The sequence below is a fragment of the Pseudorasbora parva genome, chromosome 3, assembly GCF_024679245.1.
Source record: "Pseudorasbora parva isolate DD20220531a chromosome 3, ASM2467924v1, whole genome shotgun sequence".
Classification (NCBI taxonomy): Eukaryota; Metazoa; Chordata; class Actinopteri; order Cypriniformes; family Gobionidae; genus Pseudorasbora; species Pseudorasbora parva.
In genome coordinates this window covers 5,689,700-5,712,690 of record NC_090174.1, presented here as the reverse complement: position 1 = coordinate 5,712,690, position 22,991 = coordinate 5,689,700, and the positions used below count along the sequence as shown (strand labels likewise).

Here is a 22,991-nt window from a genome sequence, read left to right as displayed (position 1 = left end):
AATATGTTCAAATATTTCAACATAAATTTGGATTAAAAAAAAGCAAAAAAATATATATATTTGATTGACATTCACAATTAAACATGCTGGAGGGCTATTTATTAAAAAAAAAAAGTGCATACTGCTAAAAAGCATGTGTGTGTATATAACGACAGCTTTATTTCCATCCACTCCATAGCAATAAAAAACTTCTACAGGACACTTGTTAACATAATTAGTTTTATTATTTTCGTAGCTAATTTACAACAAGCATCTCACTGAAATGAAACATCTTTTATAATTCAATACTTTCATTGGTAAATCTCTCTTTTAAGATAAATCATTTAAATATACTTTTGCATCAGATGGCATTGTTGTATTTTCATAATATTCTTTTTTAAAATAAAAGCAATATGTTCAATCTGTTCAGGATAATTAGAATATGGCAAATACAAATCAATAAAATACATTTGATTCTTTCAAATAAATTAATAAATTCAACTCATAATTCATTATAGTAAGAGTGAATTCATATATTTCTCTTGGTAATACATTGTGTTGTGTGTGTGTGTTGTGTGTCTGTGTGTGTTTTGTGCAGCTCATTCAGACAGCAATATACGTTCTCATTTTTTATAAGTTATGTGGCTAATAATATGATTTGGGAAATTTATGTACGGGCTAAGTTTAGAAAAGTATCAGTATGTGGTATGTATAATGCGTGCAAATGTTTTTAAAAATATTTTTTGAAATTTCACAGTAAAGTTGAATTTAACTTCCAGGTTTCACATTTGATTGTGTGCAGCTCCACTTTGGAAAGCACAGCAAAAGCGTCTCAGTCTTCACACAAAACCCCCATGTAAACAAAGCAGTAAACAATGAAATAAACCATCATATAAAATCTATAAATAAAAATACCGGCAAGAAAGAAACTGTCACTGCACTCCAAACACACTTAAATATCGAAATTCAAACGCAAAAAAGGTCAAAAGAAAACAAGTGAAAGTAAACAAGCCTCCAGATTGCTCTGTTTTCTATCGTTCATCATGTCTGATCAAATCTTTCCTTTAATAAGTGCAAATGTGTGTCACTTTATCTTATCACCGACAAAAACGTTTCCATGAATCACGATGGTAAAGTTCATGGCATTGGTTTAATGAAATCCCATGCAAACCACTGGACTGTGTTCTGGACGCTCGCGGTTCTCGTCCTAACTTTAGACCTTGAATATGATGCCCTCTGAGCTCAAAGCACCGTATCGATTTTTACCGCATCGCTGTCACGGCACAAAAGGGTAAAAAAGACAATTTATCATTCTGCCATTCTCATGTCGGCCAGGGTGGAAGTGGGCGCTTTGTCAGCCCTCTCAGAATTATGGGTAAAACTGTTCACAAATGAGCGAGAAGGGCAATTAGTTGGAGGCAGGCTTTAGTCTGTTAAATTTGGCCAACTAAGCTGATTATTCCCTGGCATTACAGCATTAATTTATCTCATCAAACATAATGAACCCATGATCGTATTCCAATAAAACCCTGGCATCATTAAGACCCGCTCCTCTTCACAACATAATCGACCCACCAATTAACTGGTGCGATGACGTCCACTGACCGGCCATTGAGATGCATCAAAGTAGCCTCGTTGGTTCGATTACGAGAGTTAATTATAATCTGATACAGCATTAAAAAGATTGAACAATACACCATTTTCCTGATAGTGTGTGTGTGTGTGTGTACAGAGAGTTTATGGATGGGCTGATGAATGGCCATTAAGGCTACGTTCACATTGCAGCTGATTGGGGCAAACGTAAAAAATGAGCCAATCACCTGAGCCATAAACATCATGTGACTGAAGTCACAGAAAAATCACATCTTGTCGATGATGCTGACTTTCCAGCCCGATGTCATGAGAACAACTGTTTTACAAGGTGGCGATTTCGTATGAATTCAGATAATGTTTCCCCGCCATTGATGGAATTTTCCGGCTTTCCGTGTTTTCTCTGTTATATGGTAGAGGGGGCGATATTCCACATTTTCTGAAAGAGTACTGAATCTCCTGATCAAAACACATGATAACAAGCCATGTCATATGTAAGGATGTAAAATAACGCGATCATAAACATGAAACGGCATATAAAAACTGCCTTATGTTACTGAATGAAATGTCACCCAGGTCGAGCTATGACTGTGAAGCTTTGGGGTGTTGATGGACTCAAACTAATCTGTGTTTTGATCATTGCTCTGAATCATGAAATTGCTTTGTTTATGAAAATTGCCCACATTCAAGTGTTGATCAAAAAATGCATGTGGCTAGAATAAAAGCAGAGTGTCTTTTGATATATTGCATGTTAGATATTCATAGAACATAATATTATGGGGACAGTGACATTTTTGTAAAAATTATCAAAAATGTAGGCAGTGGCTGGCAACTTAAAAAAAAAAAAAAAACACTGGCGAGGAAAGAGTTAAAAATAAGCGTAAAGGTCCACCCCTAAACCCAACAATCAGTGCGGCATCACGTGGGCAGATTGTTTGAAAATGGGATCATGCGAATTAGCCAAGCGGCAACCTCCCGCGATCTCTCTTGAAGCCAATACGGAAGTAATGTAAACTGCAATTCCTCGACTGGCCACTAGAGGCAGGCTCCAGAAGGAGCAGAATCTCATTGAGCCCCATGTTAAAATTCTCAACTTTACAGCAGAAAAAAACATGTTTACAGCCTGGTACAAATTGTGGTTTTGGCCTATACGGCTAATTTTGCCCTTTATGACAACTGTGAGGGGGGTACGTTATAGAAAGCCTTAAAGTTCTGCATAATTAAGGGCGTGGTTACAGGTGGATAGCCATTTATCTGCCGTCTATAGTCATTGCGTCACCTAAGCTCCGCCCACATCCGCCTTTTTGCCAAGGGGGTAATCTAGCACTCGGAAAGCGTTCTACCCATAGGGGCGGCCACTGCTAACCAAGCCATCACCTGCTGTTAGCATCCCATTGACTCCCATTCATTCACTTTGACAGTGAATAACGTTACATCCATTTGTCCATTGTTTATTTCTAAAGAAACACGACAATGCATAAAAGGCTCCATTACCTTGTATCTTACACTATCGCCCCGTAGAAGCCGTTTTTGTAAAAATAGGCTAACGATTGCGTCATAACCAACGCGACTCTGTCGCACAGTAGAGAAATTACCGTATAGACAGGAGGAGACGCTCAGAAGCAATCTTTAACTGTATATGAGACATTCGGGGGGACGTGGAGACATAAAGTCTGATAAAGTCAAGGGGGAAGAATGGGGAGAAGCCGATAGTGAGCCAAAAGCAGCGGGACAAAACATTTAAACAACGTGATTCAGATTTACTTTCCACAACTACTAGAAGACCTACAGCTGTCAGACAGGAGGCTCACGTCACATCTACGTCCTCAAGCTCAGTCTGAGCTTGTGCAGTTCGCTCTGCCATCAGGAAGTGAGTGCCTCTGATTGGCCTCACTTTCCGCCGTTGAAGTCAATGGGGACGCTCTGTCCATTTCTTTTACCGTCTATGCTTTTTGCCCATTTTCTGTTATCCGGGAGTGACACGCGATGCCTTGCTCACAAGATGGCAACACCCAGCTCGCCCCTACTTTAAGCTTCAGAACGGCTTATCAGAATCCTATGGGTGATGTCACGGACACTACGTCCATATTTTTTTACAGTCTGTGGAATTAGCCAACAATTCACCAAAAAATAAAATATATTTGAGATTGTGATGATTTTCTGATGACAGTACATGCAGTCCCAAAGCTAAGGACTATTCAGCTAACAAAATATGATAGAATGTTTAAAATGTACATATATATGTTTAAGTTATATTTCATCAAAATAAGCTACTGCTTTGGATTGGCTTTTAAAGGAGAAGGATGCTCAGAAAATAGTGTAATTACAGCACCTACCAGTGTGGACCATGTTTACCAGCCAAACCTTGACCTCCTGGTGTGTGTATAATCAGGTTAGTTTACAACAATTTAACCCCTTAACTGTCATTTTCATATCACATATTTTAGTAATCCTCATAAATTAGGTATCATTCGAACTATGCAAACTCAAAGTTAATAGGACATTGCATTACCATGGAAATGCTACTTTAAATTATTTAAGCAGACTCCTCCCATAGTGGGTGGTGTCAGGTTTCATATTTCAAAATGTATATAATTTATTAATCAAAATCTTTTCTAATCTTTAAAAAACTCACATCGTCAGAAAGGTCCAAGTCTCAAGCTTGCATATTTTGTGATGGAATTAACATCACATATTTGTGCATATTGCATATTTTGTGATGGACAGAAATGTATTCATTTGTTACAGGAGAAATGCATTTTTTTTTAAAAATTCAATGGAATGTGGTTGACGCCTGATGGCTATTTTTGGTACAGCACCTAAACAAATTCTCAAAGGAACTTTGATTTTTTTGTGACACCTTTGATTTTTTGTGACACTATTTTAATGATCTGAGCACATGATTTGGTCCGAATCCACTTTTGCTACTTTAACGACTGAAAAAGCGGTCAACGTATGGTCTAAAAGGGTTGTCCCTAATGTCTTAATGAGTCATGGGTGTGTTTTGGGCGTAACGTGCAATAAACCAACCAGAGTCTCATCTCCCATTCCCTTTAAAAGTCAGTTGTGCTCGCGCCATGGCGGAATTTGCGAGCGGAAAGACTGACCGCTCCAGTTAGCGAGAAAATGGATCTGCTCATCCAATGACGCCTGCTTGCTATTCATTACAGCAAACAAGTAGACAATAATAATCTTTGACATTTGAATCTTTAAATTGTTCATATTTAAAAATGTTTATGTGCTGCTGCGTGTCTCTGTGTGTGTAATAAGCGCGTTGTGCACCCGCGTATAGACGCATATTACCAACATGTTCTTTAAATAACAGAAAAAATTTACTTAAGCTATTGACTTTAGACCAGTTTTTTGTTGGTCAATGGTGCAGTCGTTTTAAGTTCTCAAAATAGCAACGCACCAACAATGCTCCTGAACACACCTGGTTTCAGACCATGGGCGAACAGATGGGCACGAGTGCATGTGCTTTTTAAATAACCTGGTGCTGGACGTGAAATGAGAACTGCGCCTGGCTGAAAGTATCAAAAAACACTTTGCGGTGCACCTGGCGTATGATAGAGCCCATCAACTTCACAAAACTTTTTATAGTAATTTTAGGGTAAAAATTACTTTTTGAAGTGCTTTCATTTCAGCAATAATCTGCTGACTGTATTCTTCAAAACAAGACCAAACTACAACCATTTGAGTTTGGACAGCGCATTTTCACGTCTATTCTTAAAAAGGGGTGTGACAGTTAAGGGGTTAACTTGACATTTGTCATAAAACGCTTGATTGACCTTTGCTGTGAAAAAGACAGAGGACAGCCACTGGCTACATAAACAAAAACGATATTATATGATTTAAAAAATGCATAAAAATGTCAAGGTATTCATCAGGTTTCAGGAGCGGTGACCGGTGTCTGATTTGGGCCAGATTTAAAAGGTCAACCTCACACACAAAAAGCGGATTTGAGGAAAAAGGCAGAACTCGTCCTGTGGTGTGAACGTAGCCTTTCAGCACAAGTGCGATCTAAACCAAACCGAAATCCAACAGGCATGTAAAAATGACGCCGTTTGATAATTGGACGATGACTTCAAGATCCAAGAATGGCTAAAATTCGTTACATTATGAGAAGATTAAGGAAGAGCCCGATATTGCACATTAAAGAGCAGCCTGGAGTCTTTGTGTTTGAGAGCTGTGGCGCTCGGGGAAATAATCCGACCGAGCAAATGAATTTCAGCTCAGAGGAAAACATCAAACAGGCTATTGCAAGAAGATCCAGATAGAAGGCGGCAAATGTTACAAAATCCATGTTAGCAATGCATGTGTCTAAATGTGCATGTTTACATGTAAGCGCAAGAAAACCAAAGAAAACAGACTCCGGAATATCAAGCATGTGGCTTTCTATGATGTGCAGAATGAGAGTCACGGTCTGCGTCGCTCCTTTTTTTCTTCTTCTCCATTCAATGTGATGATGAACTAGCTGCAAACGATTTAAGGGGAACATTCGAAGGGCTGAGGCCCACTCTGAGCTTCCTGGATCTCAGGAAGCACACAACAAGCACTTCAAATTCGTAAAAGGAATTAAACGCCCTTGATGCTGATAACTGTGGGTGAAGAACGTCAGTCTCTGAGTAGTTGTAATATCTTTGATATTGAAGATTTCAGCGCATTATTGATACTGATAAATATACTTTCATAATTCAGTTCGATTCACCTTTAGTATTGTAAAACGAGCTCCTTTAATCAGGAACAGCTCTTGAAAGTCTCATTCCAGTAAAAGCCAAGGCGGTCGCTCATCTCTCTCCGCTTCCTGTCGTGTTGGGAGAGAGCGAGAGGGAATCTGACAATATACAAAATTTCTTTGTAGCATCCCAGTTCGTGACAGAGTAAAAACGGCTCACCGGTCCTGTGTTAGAGGACGTAATTCAGAGAGAAAGCCAGAAAGAAACCGAGAAGGACTGAGAGAAAGACAGAGAAAGGAAGTTAAAAGCAGAAACAGGAAGTTACAAAGCTAGGGAAAGGAGGAAAAGAGAGGCAGATGTGGTGTGGGCAGCTCCTGTGCTGTTCCACTCCATCATTTCCTGGTGTCTCTGTGACTTCTCCCTGCCTTTCACTCTTCCCATCTCTCCCTCTCTCTCTCTGTCTCTGTCTGTTTCTCATGAACTCTACGAGTCGGAGCTCCGCGGTCCAGGGCAGGCAGGCCGAATGGTGACTGGGCGAGGTGGTTTGGCTCTGGATGGACTCTCACAGACGCTCCCTGGTGGGAATCCAGATATAAGGCCCTGACTGCTCCTCGATCACAGTTTTCACCTTGTGATAAACCTCCTCGAAGCTGTCGCCCTCCACGATCGCTGCGATGCAGACAGAACAATGCATCAGTTAAAGGACAACTCCGGTGTGAAATGACCCTAGGGGTAATTAACACGGTTACAGAGTACATCGTTCTCTGGGATGCGTTTTCCTGAAAATCGAATGTAGAGTTTTATCTTTAAAAACAGATTAGCTTATAGCGCTTGTCTATGGGGCATAGGGTAAGTGAAATAAAATCGCTAGGTAATACCACTAACAAGGCTCAAAATAGCCTCACACTAACACGGTAGCATGATGAGGGTCCCTACATGCAAACCGAAGCATTGAGAACTTTGTAAGAGTACAAACAGTTTAATAAGAAGATACTTTATAAAGACAGTGCATTACGCGTATACAGACAGCAGCCATCTTGGAAAACAGTCTCGACGAGTCAAGCCACGAACGCTGCGCTAAGTGAGCTGGTCGATAGGAATTAAGTTTGTGATATCTAATTACATGGATTTTTTTTTTTTAAATGTATTTATTTTCTCTGCTGCGTTCAGTGCTTTCTTCTGGAAACAACGGACCATATGAGATACCAAGTCACATTTCATCACTTAGCACAGCGTTCGTGGCTCGACGAGTCGAGACTGTTTTCCAAGATGGCTGCTGTCTGTATACGTGTCTTTATAAAGTATCTTCTTATTAAACTGTACTCTTACAAAGTTCTCAATGCTTCGGTTTGCATGTAGGGACCCTCATTATGCTACCGTGTTAGTGTGAGGCTATTTTGAGCCTTGTTAGTGGTATTAACTAGCGATTTAATTTCACTACTCTGTGCCCCATAGACGAGCGCTATAAGCTAATTTGTTTTTAAAGATAAAACTCTTTACTTTCGATTTTCAGGAAAACGCATCCCAGAGAATGATCTACTCGGTAACCATGTGTTAATTACCCCTAGGTACATTTTTCAACAGAGTTGTCCTTTAAGCAGTTTGTTACGTTTACATTGATGTTTCCATGTCCTTTATTATGTAATTGGTCATAGCCATGTTTCATGTTTCAGGTCATGTGATTCCAGGTTCCCCTCATGTGTTCATGCCATGTGGTTTCTTAGTTCATGTTCTGATTGGTTGATAGTCTTGTCAGGTCACTATCAGTTCTTTCTTCTCATTGGTTCATTGTTTTGCTTACTTTCAGGTGTGTATTATTTCATTAGTCCTTGTGTAAATATAGCCCTCAAGTTTACATTGTGCCTTGTCTAGCTTTGTTGTTGTAACCTGCTGTCGGTCAAGTCAGATGAGGTCAAGTTAAGTCACCTCGAGGTCAAGTCAGTTAAGGTCAGGTGAGGTCAAGTCAAGTCAGGTGAGGTCAAGTCAGTTGAGATCAGGTGAGGTCAAGTCATGTCAAATCAGGTTAGGTCAAGTCAGTTGTGGTCAGGTCATGTCAAATCATGTGAGGTCAAGTCAGGTGAAGTCAAGTCAGGTGAGGTCAAAACATGTCAAATCAGGTGAGGTCTCAATCGCAGCTTTAATTGGCTAAGGTCCTCCCAGAGGCCGTCTGAATGACATGTAACAACCAATCACAGATCATTTTGTTCTGCGTCCTGTTTAGAGGTGTGGAAATGTAAAGTCGATGTCCCTGTAATAAGCATCTATGAATTATTCATTCAAGAGCGTTGTCTAAGTTATGGGTCCTGCACACTGTGCGATTTTTCAAAATCCTTTGCGAATGTCCCTTGTCAGACTGTACGAACATGATCGCCATGTCACACTAAGATCTCAGTTGACATTAATGTCAGACTGCACGATAGTGAAGACGCGCTAAAAACGGACGCGTGCAAGAAAACTCACCCAGAGTTTTATATCATCAATGAATGAGGCGTTTGTTGATGGTGAGCTGCATTACACGCGGGGCTGAAATGCTGGCTACAAAGAAATCTTTAGCACTCGTTTTGGTCATAGTTTGTCTTGAAAAATGGAGATATTTGACTGTCGTCGTAGGAGAAGTCATACTGCAGGATTGTGTGCCAAATCTTCTGACACTGGCAGAATTTCGTCTGAGGTAAAATTTGATCGCAGCGCTCATTAATCGGCTGCCGGTGAACATGTCAAACTAACGACCAAAGACGTCAGATTTTAGCCTAGGATCAGAGGAATCTTTTAGGATTTGCTAAATTTGTCTCAGACGGCCAAATCGTGGCCAAAATCGCACAGTGTGCACCCGGCTTTAACTTGCAACACAGAGTCGCCAAAAAAATTCCAGCGTTTAGTTAGTAAGTGCACAGTTGTAAACACAATGGCATTCTTCTTCCACAGGGGAGTTTGGCCTCAGGGTGTCTGAGGCTGAGACTAGGTCAAGTCCGGTCAGTTGAGGTCAAGTCAAGTCAAGTTTATGGTCATGTTATGTTTATCAAAGTTTAGTTTTTCACCGTTTTGTTTTGATTTTTATGGATTATCTTCAATATGCTGGACTTTCGCATTTGCCTTCAGTCGAAAATTGCTACAGCTAAACCACCAAACAATGAACCAATGAGTAGAAAGAACTGATAGTCACCTGACAAGACAATAAACCAATAAACCACAAACTAAGCAACCACATGGCAGGAACATATGAGGCGAACAGGAAATCACATGACCTAAAACAGGAAACATGGCTATGACCAACAAAATAAAAGGCAAACAGATATATATTCAATGAGCCTCATTATTAAAACACAATGAAAACTCCTTTCTGTGTAAATCGTGTGTAAAAACATACATTCATACAAGTAAATCTGGCCTTTAGTGTGGCCTAGTAATTAGTAAATGTGTTTTCTTCCAGGACACTAAAGGGCGTTGCATGAAACTCACCAGAGAAGCACTCCAGGAAATCTTGCTCCAGTTTAATAGCGCGGTCCATACCTTTCCTGGCTTGTTCCTCAGTTAAACGTGTGTTGATCTCTCTGGATAATACAGCACAGACCCCATCAGTTGTCAGTTTCAGCTAAATTTACAGCTAAACATACATAGGCTCAATTTTGAGATGATTGACAAAGTATTTGTGTAGTTGTTTTCAGTTACGTACAGGACGTTCTCCAGTGATTTGGGCCGTACGAAGATGGCGATTGGGTGAAGCTGTGCAGCCTGTAGCCTACGAACTGCATTTGCGGACACATCCAGAATACAGTGCTTTCCCTGCTGCTCACAAACACACAACATACACACACATATTAAGATTTGCAAAAATTATACACAAGTTTGTTTTGTCCAGGGCTTGACATTAACACCCCCCAAATGCGTGTGTATTTCAGCAGTGGAGTGTCACTCAGTCACTCCTACTAACCACTTCGGCAGGTTGAATTTTATATTTATATAATATATGCATTGTTCAGTTCGATTCTTTTAAAAAGGCGTCTGGAATAATAAACTAAGTGCAAATGTCAAAAATATAGATTTTTCGATATCGATACTGAAATATCTGAAACGCTTCTAATACCGTATTTTCCGGACTATAAGTCGCTCCGGAGTATAAGTCGCATCAGTCAAAAAATGCGTCATTAAGAGGAAAAAAACACAAGTCGCACTGGACTATAAGTCGCATTAGGGCAGAAGCAGATCGGGAGCCGCACACACACACTCTGCAAAACTGAGGAGAAGAAAGAAAGTTTGAAGTGAGTGAGAAACTTGAGGGACTGGCGAAAAGCAGAGGTTACTTTAACTGTAATGAAGAAAACAAAGAAAGCTAATGTTGGACTGTAAGCAAGATGGCCAGAGCTGAAGGAACGAGTCCACAGATGCTTGAACTCTCTGCTGGGAGAGGCTCAGCCGCACGAGATGAACGCTGTGTGAATCGTTCTCGGCTGCATATTTTACTACATGCAATTTGTAATTTGCAGAATAAGATTTTCTTTATGGGGGCATTTTGTTTGAGTTCAGTCTTTCTGAGTTTTTTTCTGTTTTCAGTTGTTTTTTTCTGGGGTAGGCTACAGGAGCAGCATAGAGCGCCCTCTCGCGGTTATATGTTTATTCTTGTCAGTCAGTATGAATTAAATTTGATATATAAGTCACACCTGACTATAAGTCGCAGGACCAGCCAAACTATGAAAAAAAGTGCGACTTATAGTCCGGAAAATACGGACTCATTTTCCTCAAAATAGACACAATACCAGCTGCTCTTTCTCTCTCTGTTTGTCCGACAGACAAACCCGCCTCCCTTTACTCACTTGTGTCATTTGCGGCGAATGAATATCGTTTGCTTTACAGGGCTTGAATTCTAGCGTGGGATTGCGTGTATTACACACAATTTTACTCATTCCTGCAGATTTTGTGCTCAAACATCCAGATTGCACCACATAAAGCCGCCTCTCTGTACTAAATTTTTTTTTTTTTTGCTGCTTATTGCGCTTAAACAGTCAAATACACACAAAATAATGTCAAAATGCTGGTCTTGGCGAGTATTCACATAAACATAACAATTTATGTTTTAAGTGAACGTAAACAGTTGAGAAAGAAGATGTATAACGGATCCTTGCATCAGGTCTTAAAGTGACAGCAGCCTAATATACCTGCTGCCAAATGATTAGATATTGTTATATTTCTATATGGCAGTTTTTCTCCATGATATTGATGTCAAAAGTGAGTGCTGAGTGGCTAGTAACTTTAGAAAACCATTAGCTACAGTGACAGAACAAAAGTTAATGTGAAGCCCTGGTTTTGCCCAAAACTCAGATCTGACCTGTTCTGCCACCTCTCGGACGCTCTGAACGCTGGTTCCGTACAGGTGGCTGTTGTACTGGCCCGCCTCAATGAAACGATGGTTCTGAATGTCTTTCTCCATCTGTTCCCGCGATGACACAAAATGGTAGTCCCGCCCATCCACCTCATACTCCCGCTTCGGTCGTGTCGTATCTGAGAAAGAGTGATGACAATCTCATAAGTATGAATAAAAATGGCTGTTTACTAGCCTGACGTGGTCATACTCAATTCTAGTCAGAATATGAGTCTGCTACTGCTCCATTGGGCTGTAATTATGGGGCGTGTTTCAACCGAACCAGGAAAGACCCCAATTGGATAGACCTACAACCAATCAGAGCAACGGAGCTACGCATAACATTAGTTGTCAAATGTCAACAGAACTCAACTGCACTGTGTTGCCAAGTCTGCGGTTTTCCCGCGGGTTGTTTTCCATGTGAGCGAAGGCTTGCAAATGAGCGAAGGCTTGTGGTCCCATCACAGAGAGGCATGAAATCTCTCGCCAAGACTTTTTCTTTCATTGTTCCTGGTTGGTAGAACAATCTTCCGTCCTCCATACGCATGACAGAATCACTCGCTTCATTCAAAAGACAGGTAAAAACTAATCTCTTCCATGAGCACTTAATCTTACATAAAAAAAAAAAAAGTCCTCTATTTCTCTTTTCTGGTTTTTGCTACTCTGAGCAGTATACAAATCTTGGTATTTGGGGCACTTTTTGCATTTTTTTTGCCTCTTCTTGACGGATTGCTTCCTGTACTCCTGAGTTCGTAAAAGAAAGTAAGTCGCTTTGGATAAAAGCGTCTGCTAAATGCATAAATGTAAATGTATGATGTCATTGATAGGCGATGCACAGACACAGGTCATGTCCCCTATTTCTCTGGATTTAAACATTCTAGGAAACATTTGGGATGATGTAAGTACACAAGTCAACAAGATCCAGATTTTTTGGATATTTTAATCTAAAAATCTTACATATAGTGCCTTTAAATTGATCAAGTTACAGAAGATATTCATCAAAGAATCCTGAAAACTGTATCATGGTTTCCACAAAAATGTGAGTGTTTTTGATAATAATAATAATAATAATAATATTAATAATAAATGCTTGTTGAGCACCAAATCATCATATTAGAATTACTTTTTAAGACGGAAATTGTCTTATCCAAATCAGACTATTCTTGAGAATGCTCTTGGCACTTTTGTGAGCTACATGCATCTGAGCGTGACAGCAGAGTTGAGGAATACTTACGAGGGACGCAAGAGCCAAACTTGTCAGGGAACTCCGACAGCAGGTCGTCATTCACTCTGTCCTTCACCGGGCCAAGAATAATGATCGGCCTCGCGTAGTGCACTAAACAGGATGAGAGATGAGACAGAGACTCTACGAATACATACACTAGTAGACAAAGCAAAAATGGAAGTGAGGAGAAAGAACAATGACATAAGCTAAAAAACTCAGTTCCCAACCTTAGTGACCCTAGTGTGCTCCTCATACAAAAACTGTAGGCAGCAAAATGAAGCTTAGAAAATACTTAATTTTGCAAAACATCCATAGAAGTGCAGCACAGGCCCATCAATTTTACATCAGTTTCAAATCACAATTAAGTAAGCTTTTCAGGAGGGTCACCCTCGGTTAAAATCGCGGGGGAATTGTCACCACCTTTCTCCTCTTTAGCAATGGCCCTGATAGTTGACAGTTAGATAAGCCTGACAAGTTTTTAAAAAATATATTATTTTTCAGTACTGAAAAGCAAGTGTAAAGAGTACCTGAAAACCAGGGCTTAAAGGGATAGTTCATCCAAGAACCAATGAGGTTCTTTCTCGTGTTACGCATCACATTTGTGCTTCGGCAAAAGGTTTGTTCTTGTTTGTCAAGCAGGATCAGTTGAGCTTCTGTTTATGTTCACTAATCAGTGTTTATAAGTGAATAAAAGCCTAACTTCAATCTGTTTATCATATAAAGCGATCGAGTTTCGTCAGAAAATGTTGACTAAACCGCTCAATTCATATGGATTAGTTTTACAATCTCTTTATGAACTTTTGATGCGTCAAAGTGGTAGTTGCGTATCTGTCAATGAAGGGACGGAAAGCTCAGATTTCATCAAACAGATCTTCATTTATGTTCTGGGTTTTACGGGTTTGGAATGACACGAGGGTGTGTCATTTTTCGATTAACTAACCCTTTAAGTAAAAGTGGAGATACCTTACAGTGAAAATTACTCTATTACAAGTTACAAGTCACCAATTCTAATGACTTGAGCAAAAGTCTTAGAGTATCTGATTTTAACAGTTCTTAAAGGGATTGTTCACCCAAAAATGAAAATTTTAATTTTAAATTTTGGGTGAACTATCCCTTTAAGTATTGTTCTGAATATAGGCTCAAAGAAGCACTATCCCTGAACAAGACATGCCAATGAATGACAAGAAATGTTCTAAAATCGACACAAACAGCCTCTTAAATGTCTACGGACTCAAAAAATGAAAAGTCTCAGTTGGCTTATAATTTTTTGAGGGCTCCAGCTTGTCATCTCGTAATTATGGTAATAGGCCTTAGTAAGGGGTAGACCCATATTTAATTTTTGATATGACTGAAAACGAGACGAGAGGGATACAGTGTGTTTAATGGATTGCACTGGGGGAAAAAATATTATTTGTATTTTTGTCTTGTTTCTAGTCAAAATATATAAAAATTCTTACATTAGGAAATATTTACTAGACAAGTAAAATTGTCTTATTTTGGGAAAAAAATATTTAAGAGAGTTTTTGCTTAAAATAAGCAAAATAATCTGACAATGGGGTAAAATAAATAATCTTGTTTTCTGTTTGAATTACGGTTATTTTGCTTACCCCATTGGCAGATTATTTAGCCTATTTTAAGCAAAAACTCTCTTAAGTTTGAGTTATTTTTCCCCAAAACAAGACAATTACTTTAGCTTGTCTAGTAAATATTTCTTGTTTTAAGAATTTCTAGATGTATGGACTAGAAACAAGACAAAAATACTAGGTAAGAAAAGCAGTATGTATAGTGCTGCAGTGTGTACTGTGGTTTAACAGCCTACTGATTGTTCAGAGTATGAAACGTCTTTCTGAAAAAACTATTTTAGTACACAAAAACAATTTAAAATATTGTGGAAACTAGGACCTTTATACAGTGCATGCCATTATAAAGACTGTACTTCTTTCCCTCACAGCCTCATTTTCATCTGTGTTATATTGGATATGACGTCTAACCTGACTAAAGTCTATTACGACATGGTGTGAACGCAGCACGTCCTCATCTAGTATATGAAACACCTGCAATTCACAACTACCTTCTAAAGCACTCACATTCGTTGTTTACAAGTTTTGTAAGAGCAAAACGCACAAGATATAGTACCTTTAATGTCCTGTCGATGGCGATATCGCTTCTTTTGTTGCAGAAATTGCTGCAGAAAAAGTTTGGTGCCATGCAAAATGTAATGAGTAATTGCATTACTCATTACAAATGTACTGGAGTACATAATCAAAAATGTAGTCAAGTAGAGACTAAAAGTTGCTGATACTCAAAGTACAGAGTAGCCAAAAAAGATACTTAAGTACAGTAACTAATCACATCTACTCAAATACTTGACACCACTGCTGAAAAGTATCTATGACAAGATCTAGAAATATCTGATCACATCAATAATATTCAGCGTTAGTCCAGTGCACTTTACAAGGGGAGTGCTATTTGTGTGGTTGCTGTCTATACATGTAGTTTGAGTCACATACAGTATGAAGTTTGTATGTAATTTAGATTTAATGCTGCCTGCGTAGACTGTATCTCACTGGGGTTTGTATCAGAGCCAACGTATAAATGTCTCAGTTGAGTTAGCCAACCTTCCACTTGTGCAACTGTCTCGTAACTCCGTACAGCCTCTTCCCTTCCTGAGAGAAAACAAATACACATACATTAGTTTCTGTTTGCAATACATTCAACAGCAAAACATGAACCTCTATATCTGTATTCTGGGCTGTACTGTGCTGTCTATGAGGGAAAAGAAGGTTGTAACTCACCCTGTGATCCTGTACTGTCTCGACTTCGGTCCTGTCAAAAGGCAAATAAAAAGCACAATGCTTATCAAATTGTATTAGACTGTTTCCTACACCAGTTTAGATGTAAACATTCAGTTATTGCATAATTTGTCCTGGCATAATCATATTAATGAGATGAGCACTCAAGAAGAACTACAATTTAGCATACTTTTAAAAAGTGTACTTTTTTACGGAAACAATATACTTAAGTGTGAACTGAATGTAATGTTTTCAGACATGTAGGGCCTTATTTTAAAGATCTGAGCGCATGGTCTGAGGCATACAGCGCAAGTGCACTTAGGGCATGTCCGAAATCCTACTTTAACATCGGAAAAAAAGGTCTAAAAGGGTTGTACCTAATCTCTTAATGAGTCATGGGTGTGTTTTGGGCGTAACGTGCAATAACCCAATCAGTCTTATCTCCCATTCCCTTTAAAAGCCAGTTGTGTTCGGGCCATGGCGGATTCACTATTTACATGGCTGAATTTGTGAATGGAAAGACTGAACGCTTCCCCAGAGAGGAGTCTTTTTATCTTTAATATTTAAAAATGTTTGTGTGCTGCTGCGCATCTCTGTGTGTAATAATCCGAGTGTATGCGCGTTGTGAACTGCCTATAGGCTCATGTTACTAACGCACCTTTTAAAATAAAATAAAAATACTGCACTATAGAGTGCCGAAGTCATGACGTCACTTTGTAGGCCAAAACGTGGAAGTGAGTTAGCATTTTAGCACTTCTGGTTCCCTCGCTCCAAAGACTATGGGTTTTTGCTAAATCGCCTGAAATAAGGTCTGTGGTTAACAAAGCCTCTAAATATTTTCACGTTTTGATCTATGACATAAAACACACTAGTTCTAACCTGCTTGTGATTTTTTTTTAAACTTTATTGTGTCTTAAAAACGGTGGTTGCTAACAAGTTGCTAAAAGGGACTACATCCTTTGGCCGGGACTTTAGACGTCATCGTGACAAACAGGAGATCTCACCAGTCCGCGTTTCATTCACTTTTGAATTCTGTAAGTAAATGTTTAATAAAAATAAAAACTAGCCCGCGTTTCAGCCTCACGTTCTTAGAAGTTTACCTTTCAGTTAATATACATAAAGTTATATATTTAGTCCTTTCAAGTTGTAGTGTTTCTAAATATTGTTGTACACAGAAATATGTGCTAGGTAACCGATTACCAGTTCTCCATTTCTGTGGAGAGACTGTAGTGTTTTGTTTTGTCCCGAGATGTTCTAACATGTATTAACGTTACATGTCTAGATTTATAGTGGTTCTCTCCTCGATTATGATCAATCATCTAAGGAAAATTACATACGATTGTAAATTGATACGGCTAAGTTATAGCTTACGTCGTTAGTGCTTCTGAGGTGGTAAAAACATGTTTTTTTTTCTGGGGAATTAGCAAACATAATACAGGGAAAGATAATCTTTAAAGTCTATTTGGGGCACGATGATGAGTCATAATAGCCTAATCTTAAGCACAAAGAAAATAATATTAAGGTTTATATAAACGAATGGGCAATATTTCTCATGAAGAAGTGGATAAGTGTTCATACAGAGCGCAGATCATAATGAGCAAACGTGTTTTTAAATAAAGTTTGAGGAAGCTTGAAGATGACGTAGATCTGCGACTGTGTGCTGTAGTCCGTTTATAGCTTACCGTTAGCATTTTATATCTGACGGCTTTATTTAGGCTTCAAACGGTATACATTTTGGATTCACTTGTAAAGATTATCTTGATAGACAAAACGTGTAAGGGTCATAACTCTTTGTTGAACACAGATCTTATTTTTTGTGATTGTCCAAAAGTCTATGGGGAAAATGCATAGGCTTTTGATCGCGGGAACCCATGCGCCGCTAACTTCCGGGTTGGCCTACAAAGTGACGTCATGACTTCGGCACTCTATTGTCTTTAGAGCAGGTTTGTTGGTCAGTGGTGCAGTCGTTTTCAGTTCCTCAAAATAGCAACAGGCCAACAATGCTCCTGAACACACCTGGTTTTCTGAACATTAGTCCATGGGTGAACAGATAGACGCGAGTGCATTTTTTATTCAAACAACGTGGCACTGAACGTGAAAATAAGATCTGAGTCGGGCTGAAACTAGCAAAAAACTCTTGCATGGTGTCACATTGTGCCGGATGTATGATAGGGCCCATAATTGCATTAGATGAAATGTATTTTAGTTTTTTCCAATTATTTTTTGTGTGTGTATTCGTGGTTCAAATGTGACAAAAGTACTATGGCCTGGACCACTCCGATGAACACTCAATTTTTAAAAACAAGTTTCGGTTCGAAATGACACAAGGGAAGGATGAGGGTTTTTTACTGCAATTAGTTGAACTTTAGAGGACTTTTTTGACCCACTTGATTGCATCTTTATATGTCATTTCGTAATTTATGTTGTCTTATGAAATATACTTAATGTGTACTGTCGAATGGCAAGCATTTTTAAATGAAAACATAAAATACTTTAATGTAATTCTTTTCCTATTTAAACTTTGATGTCATGTATTTAATCTGTTTGTAATTACACATTTGTAGTGATATAGTTGCAGTTTAGTAAATTTTAAATGTGTAAACTTTAAATGTAATACTGATTAACAAACTACAGTAAAAAATATAATCTACTTTTAAAGAACTAATATAAAGTACTTTATATGTGCTTTATGTTAGTCAACACAACACAATAAGTGCACTTCTTTGAAAGCATGACAACAGATTATTAAAACAGTGTTTGAAAACGTACTTTAAAATAAAACTTAATTTGACATTATTACAAAGTAACATGAAAGTTTACTCTCTTTATGTAACCTTGTAAGTGGTCTTTTATTTCATTAATATACAATCTGCAAGCACAGTGTTCTAAAAAATATGATTTTAAGGTTTGCATTACAAGTGCACAATGAATGCAATTAAGCACACTACTTTTTCAAAGCTAACCCTGCGACAAGTGGGGGAAAAATGTCCAAAGGCTTTTGTGTGCGTCTGGGAAACCTAGATTGACATAAACCAGGAACAGTAACTTGAGAATGTGAACTTTTCCCTGTCAATTTTTTTTGTTGGCAAATGTCATTTTAGGAACTCTATATGTGAATAGCACCACAATGCCATAATTGCAAGTGGGAAACTTTTTTTTTTTTTCCATGTTAAAATACACAGCTAAAACATCAATGTCATGCTTAATGTACACCATTTGCTGTCCCTTGTGTTTGCATTAGCATCTTCCAGAAAGAAAGGTAAGCTTAAAATATGCACCCACAGAAGGGAAGAGCAGTCTGCATGTGCTGAAGTGTGTGCAGTGATCTGTATCTACAGGCAGCACAAGCTCTCAATGCCCAGGAGTTTCAATGCTTTCATAAAACTACTCCTTGATAGACTCCCATGGGCTGCAAACATACACCACTGCTAGCCTAAACCTATCACAACTGATTATAGAGAAGCAAAACAAATCTCATAGGAGAGGAGCCAAATGTTTTTGGAGTAATTTAAAGAAAAATGGGTGGATGGGATGAACTGCAAACAGCTGGTTGTGTTTTAGCATGGAGCTTACCCTTTCTTTTGACTTCAACCGCGACCACTCTTTCCTCTCAACCCTGAAAGAGAGATTGGTTGAATGAATGACACAAGATAAATAAATAAAAGCAGGAAAATTAACACTGAGGGGGGAATTCACGAAGACAGAATAGTGCCCATCTGATGCTGTTGTTTATTCCCACATGCAAATGCATTTATGCAAATAGATGCACACAAATCACTATCTTGTAGGTTTTTGAGAATGCAGGACTACCACAATCTGCACTCTAAAAAATGAAACAACCCAAGTTGGGTTGAAAATGGACAAACCCGGAAATTGGGTTGTTTGAATGGGTCCATGGGTTCAAACCACCCAATTTCTGATTTTGTCCATTTTAAACGCAACTTGGGTTGTCTTTAACCGAGCATTTTTTTTTTAGAGTGTGGCGAACTTTACCGAGACCGAACAGCTGATATTTGGGAAAAACAGCACTCTTGCTTGTGTAATACTGCTTAACTATAATAAAAAAGCAAAGATTTTTGCCACAATATCCTTCATTTTGAGGACATTCAAACTGCATTCTGGGCTCTCTCAAGGCGTGTTTCTGTTTGTTTTTTGCAGCGTGAGTGACATTCTTGATAATGCCAGGTGAACACAATGTTAAAAGAACAATTTAACAGCTGAAATAGCACATGAATAAATGGCTGTTTAGTGAATTTGTCCAAAACGAGATTAAAGCCATAAAACATTAATGTGAGAATGGTATGATTAAAATCTTTTATTTCTGTCACGACAATGTAAAGCTGGTAAACTTGCTTACTTCCGCTTGATTCGCATAAGAAATTTTTACAAACAAACAGGGCCGGATTTATGCATAAGCATTCTGTTCAAACTAGTGTTCATTTCTTTAACGAAAATGTGACAAAAAATGTTCGTTGACAACCTTTTTTTTCATGACTAAGACGAGACAAAGATGAGATGACACGACACCAACGCCATTAAATGATAACTGTGACTATATGTGACCCTGGACCACGAAACCAGTCATAAAGGTACATTTGAAATGTATACATCATCTGAATGCCAAATAAATAAGCTTTCCGTTGATGTATGTTCTGTTAGGATATATTTGGCCGAGATATAACTATTTAAAAATCTGGAATCTGAGGGTGCAAAAAAATCTAAATAATCTAAATCTCCTGTAAAGTTGTCCAAATGAAGTCCTTAGCAATGCATATTGCCACTAATAAAACGTTTTTGATATATTTACGGTGTGAAAATTACAAAATGTCTTCATGGAGCATGATCTTTACTTATAGCCTAATGATTTTTGGCATAAAAGAAAATTAGATCATTTTGACCCACACAATGTGTGGCTATTGCCACAAATATACCCGTTAGACTTATGACTGCTTTTGTTTGTCCAGGGTCACAAATCAACAATATGGTTGACGGGGAAAAAAGGAGACTAAAATGTAGTTAAAAAATAAAAACTTGACCAAAATCGCTGGTTGTTTTTTTTGTCGGGAAGGTGAGGAGCATTCACGCGTTCATGCTTGCGGTTGCCAGATTTAAGTCATTTAAATCCCCCAATCAGAGCTTTTCTGTTCCATTTACATTTTATGCATTTGGCAGACGCTTTTAATTACACTAATTACAATCCCCCTGGGGCAACATGGAGTAAAGTGCCTTGCTCAATGAAGGACACACTGGCGTTGGCGACCGCTGGGATCGAAACAAGCAACCTTCTGCGGATCAGTTCAGTGGTTTAACCCACTGGACCAACATCTCCTATGTTAAAAGAACACATATTCTGTTATCTGCTGTGGGGATGAACAACTAAGCTGCATTTCAACTATCTCCATTTGAGATTTTCTGATTTCTGTCATTCAGTCGGTCTGTGTTCTGTTACGACTCACTTGTGCTGTTTGTGCGATTAAATCTGCCATCAAACCTTTTTAGTGATGAACTGTAATAAATCCAAGCATGGCTCTTTCAACTTTACGATTGTGTTTGCTGAATAACTGCACTACGCAACCTCTGTGTAACAATACAAAGTCTTTTTTGCTGTTGTTTTAATAGAAAAACATTAAAGTAACGTGGAATTTTACTGTTTTAAGTTTCTTATTTTACCAGTAGGCCTTTATGATAAATAGCCTAGAATAAATCATCAAACTAGATGAGGTAAAATAAACCATGCGTATGGGTTGACACTTGATTTGAGCTTATCGGTGACGGTGCAACAATTCTGATGAAGTGTAAAAATAATCAAATGACAACAGGCCTTGTGATTATAATTTTGAGCAAAATAATTGGGATTTTCAATGCAACATGACTAATAGACTAAACCGAAAAAGGACAAGGTTGACTAGATATGATAAAAACTAAAAAGCACATTTGACACAGGACTAAGACTAAAAATATAAAAAATTGCTGACAAAATGAACACTAGCTCACACAACCAAAGGGGATCAATTACAAGAAAAACTATATTTTTTAATTATTGTTATTATTTTATTGTAATGCAAAAAATCTACTAAATCTTCTCAAATTAATACCATTTCAAATATCATTGCTCTTGGGCAGAAATATCACATGTCCATATTTCCTAATTTTAACTTATATTATTTTATTTTTTTATCATTAAATTATATTATACATTTTTTAATCATTACTGTTGGTCACTCTTTGTCATATTGTCTATGCCACAATATGAGGTAAATCCAGGCCTGATTACATATATTCTTATTTCATGAATTTCATGAATTATCTAACTAATATATAAAGAATAACTAAATGTATCATGGTTTCCACAAAAATATGAAGCAGCACAACTGTTTTCATTATTGATAATAATCAGAAATGTTTCTTGAGCATCAACTCTTCTAATCGTATTAGAGTGATTTCTGAAGGATCATGTGTCACTGAAGACTGGCATAATGATGCTTTAATCACAGGAATAAATATAGAGACTATCCCAGAGCTTTCTTTTAAATGGACTATTTTGGGTTTGGGTTGTGTGTGTATAAATGCATCTAGAGCACGTCCTTGTAACAGTGAAAAGCTCTCTTTAAGCCGTTTGAATATTATTTTGTTCAAGGACAACAGGGGAGATAGCACAAGAGAAAGCAGCGACACACACACCTCCTCTTGCTGGGGATGAAGCCGACCTCCTCCTCATCCCCCTGTGGGCTGACTCTGCAGGCCTGCCACCACTCCTCATCTCCACAGTCCAAAACATGCAGCACATCTCCAAACTTAAAGCCCACGGCCTGACTCAGGAAACCACAGTCTGCTGTCTTATCATAGTCAAACAGAGCCCTGCCAAGAGAGAGAGAGAGAGAGAGAGAGAGAGAGAGAGAGAGAGAGAGAGAGAGAGAGAGAGAGAGAGAGAGAGAGAGAGAGAGAGAGAGAGAGAGAGAGAGAGAGAGAGAGAGAGAGAGAGAGAGAGAACATAAGTCATGGGGAAAAGAGGGGATAACGGAGGACAATTAGAGACAGACGAGTTGAAAAGGAGCAACATCAAAGGAAATCATGGAATTGGGTTGAAATTAAGCAATGCAGACTTTATTTTCATAGTTATACATTGGGTATGTTCAGAATTGAATACTAGCCTTCTGATTTCTTTCTGCATACTGAGCATCGTAGTGAAAAATAAATATACCAAAATGCATTTAAACAAAATGTATTTTATGCTAAGTATGTATACAAATACATTTACATATTTATGCATATCATTTTACTTTTGGTATGCTAAATTGGAAGAACTAATTTTGCATTTAATGCACTTTAGTTATCCTGAAATAGTGATATTAACCACATTTTAAGATTAAAAT

At 38.3% G+C, this 22,991-nt stretch overlaps 1 protein-coding gene across 4 annotated transcripts in view; it reads right to left on the bottom strand.

Moving 5' to 3' along the window:
- Positions 1-548: 548 nt before the first annotated feature.
- LOC137070479 (disks large homolog 4) overlaps positions 549-22,991 on the bottom strand; it is a 255,651-nt gene continuing 233,208 nt past the window's right edge. For all 4 annotated transcript variants that reach the window (XM_067437665.1, XM_067437664.1, XM_067437662.1 and 1 more), the window contains 9 exons: positions 22,300-22,476; positions 19,192-19,234; positions 15,622-15,652; positions 15,445-15,492; positions 12,836-12,937; positions 11,569-11,741; positions 9,919-10,031; positions 9,705-9,796; positions 549-6,914 (listed from right to left, as the gene is read on the bottom strand). In XM_067437665.1, coding sequence (XP_067293766.1) covers positions 6,808-6,914; positions 9,705-9,796; positions 9,919-10,031; positions 11,569-11,741; positions 12,836-12,937; positions 15,445-15,492; positions 15,622-15,652; positions 19,192-19,234; positions 22,300-22,476 — 886 coding nt within the window. In that variant the 3' untranslated portion in view covers positions 549-6,807. The remainder of the gene's footprint in view (positions 6,915-9,704; positions 9,797-9,918; positions 10,032-11,568; positions 11,742-12,835; positions 12,938-15,444; positions 15,493-15,621; positions 15,653-19,191; positions 19,235-22,299; positions 22,477-22,991) is intronic.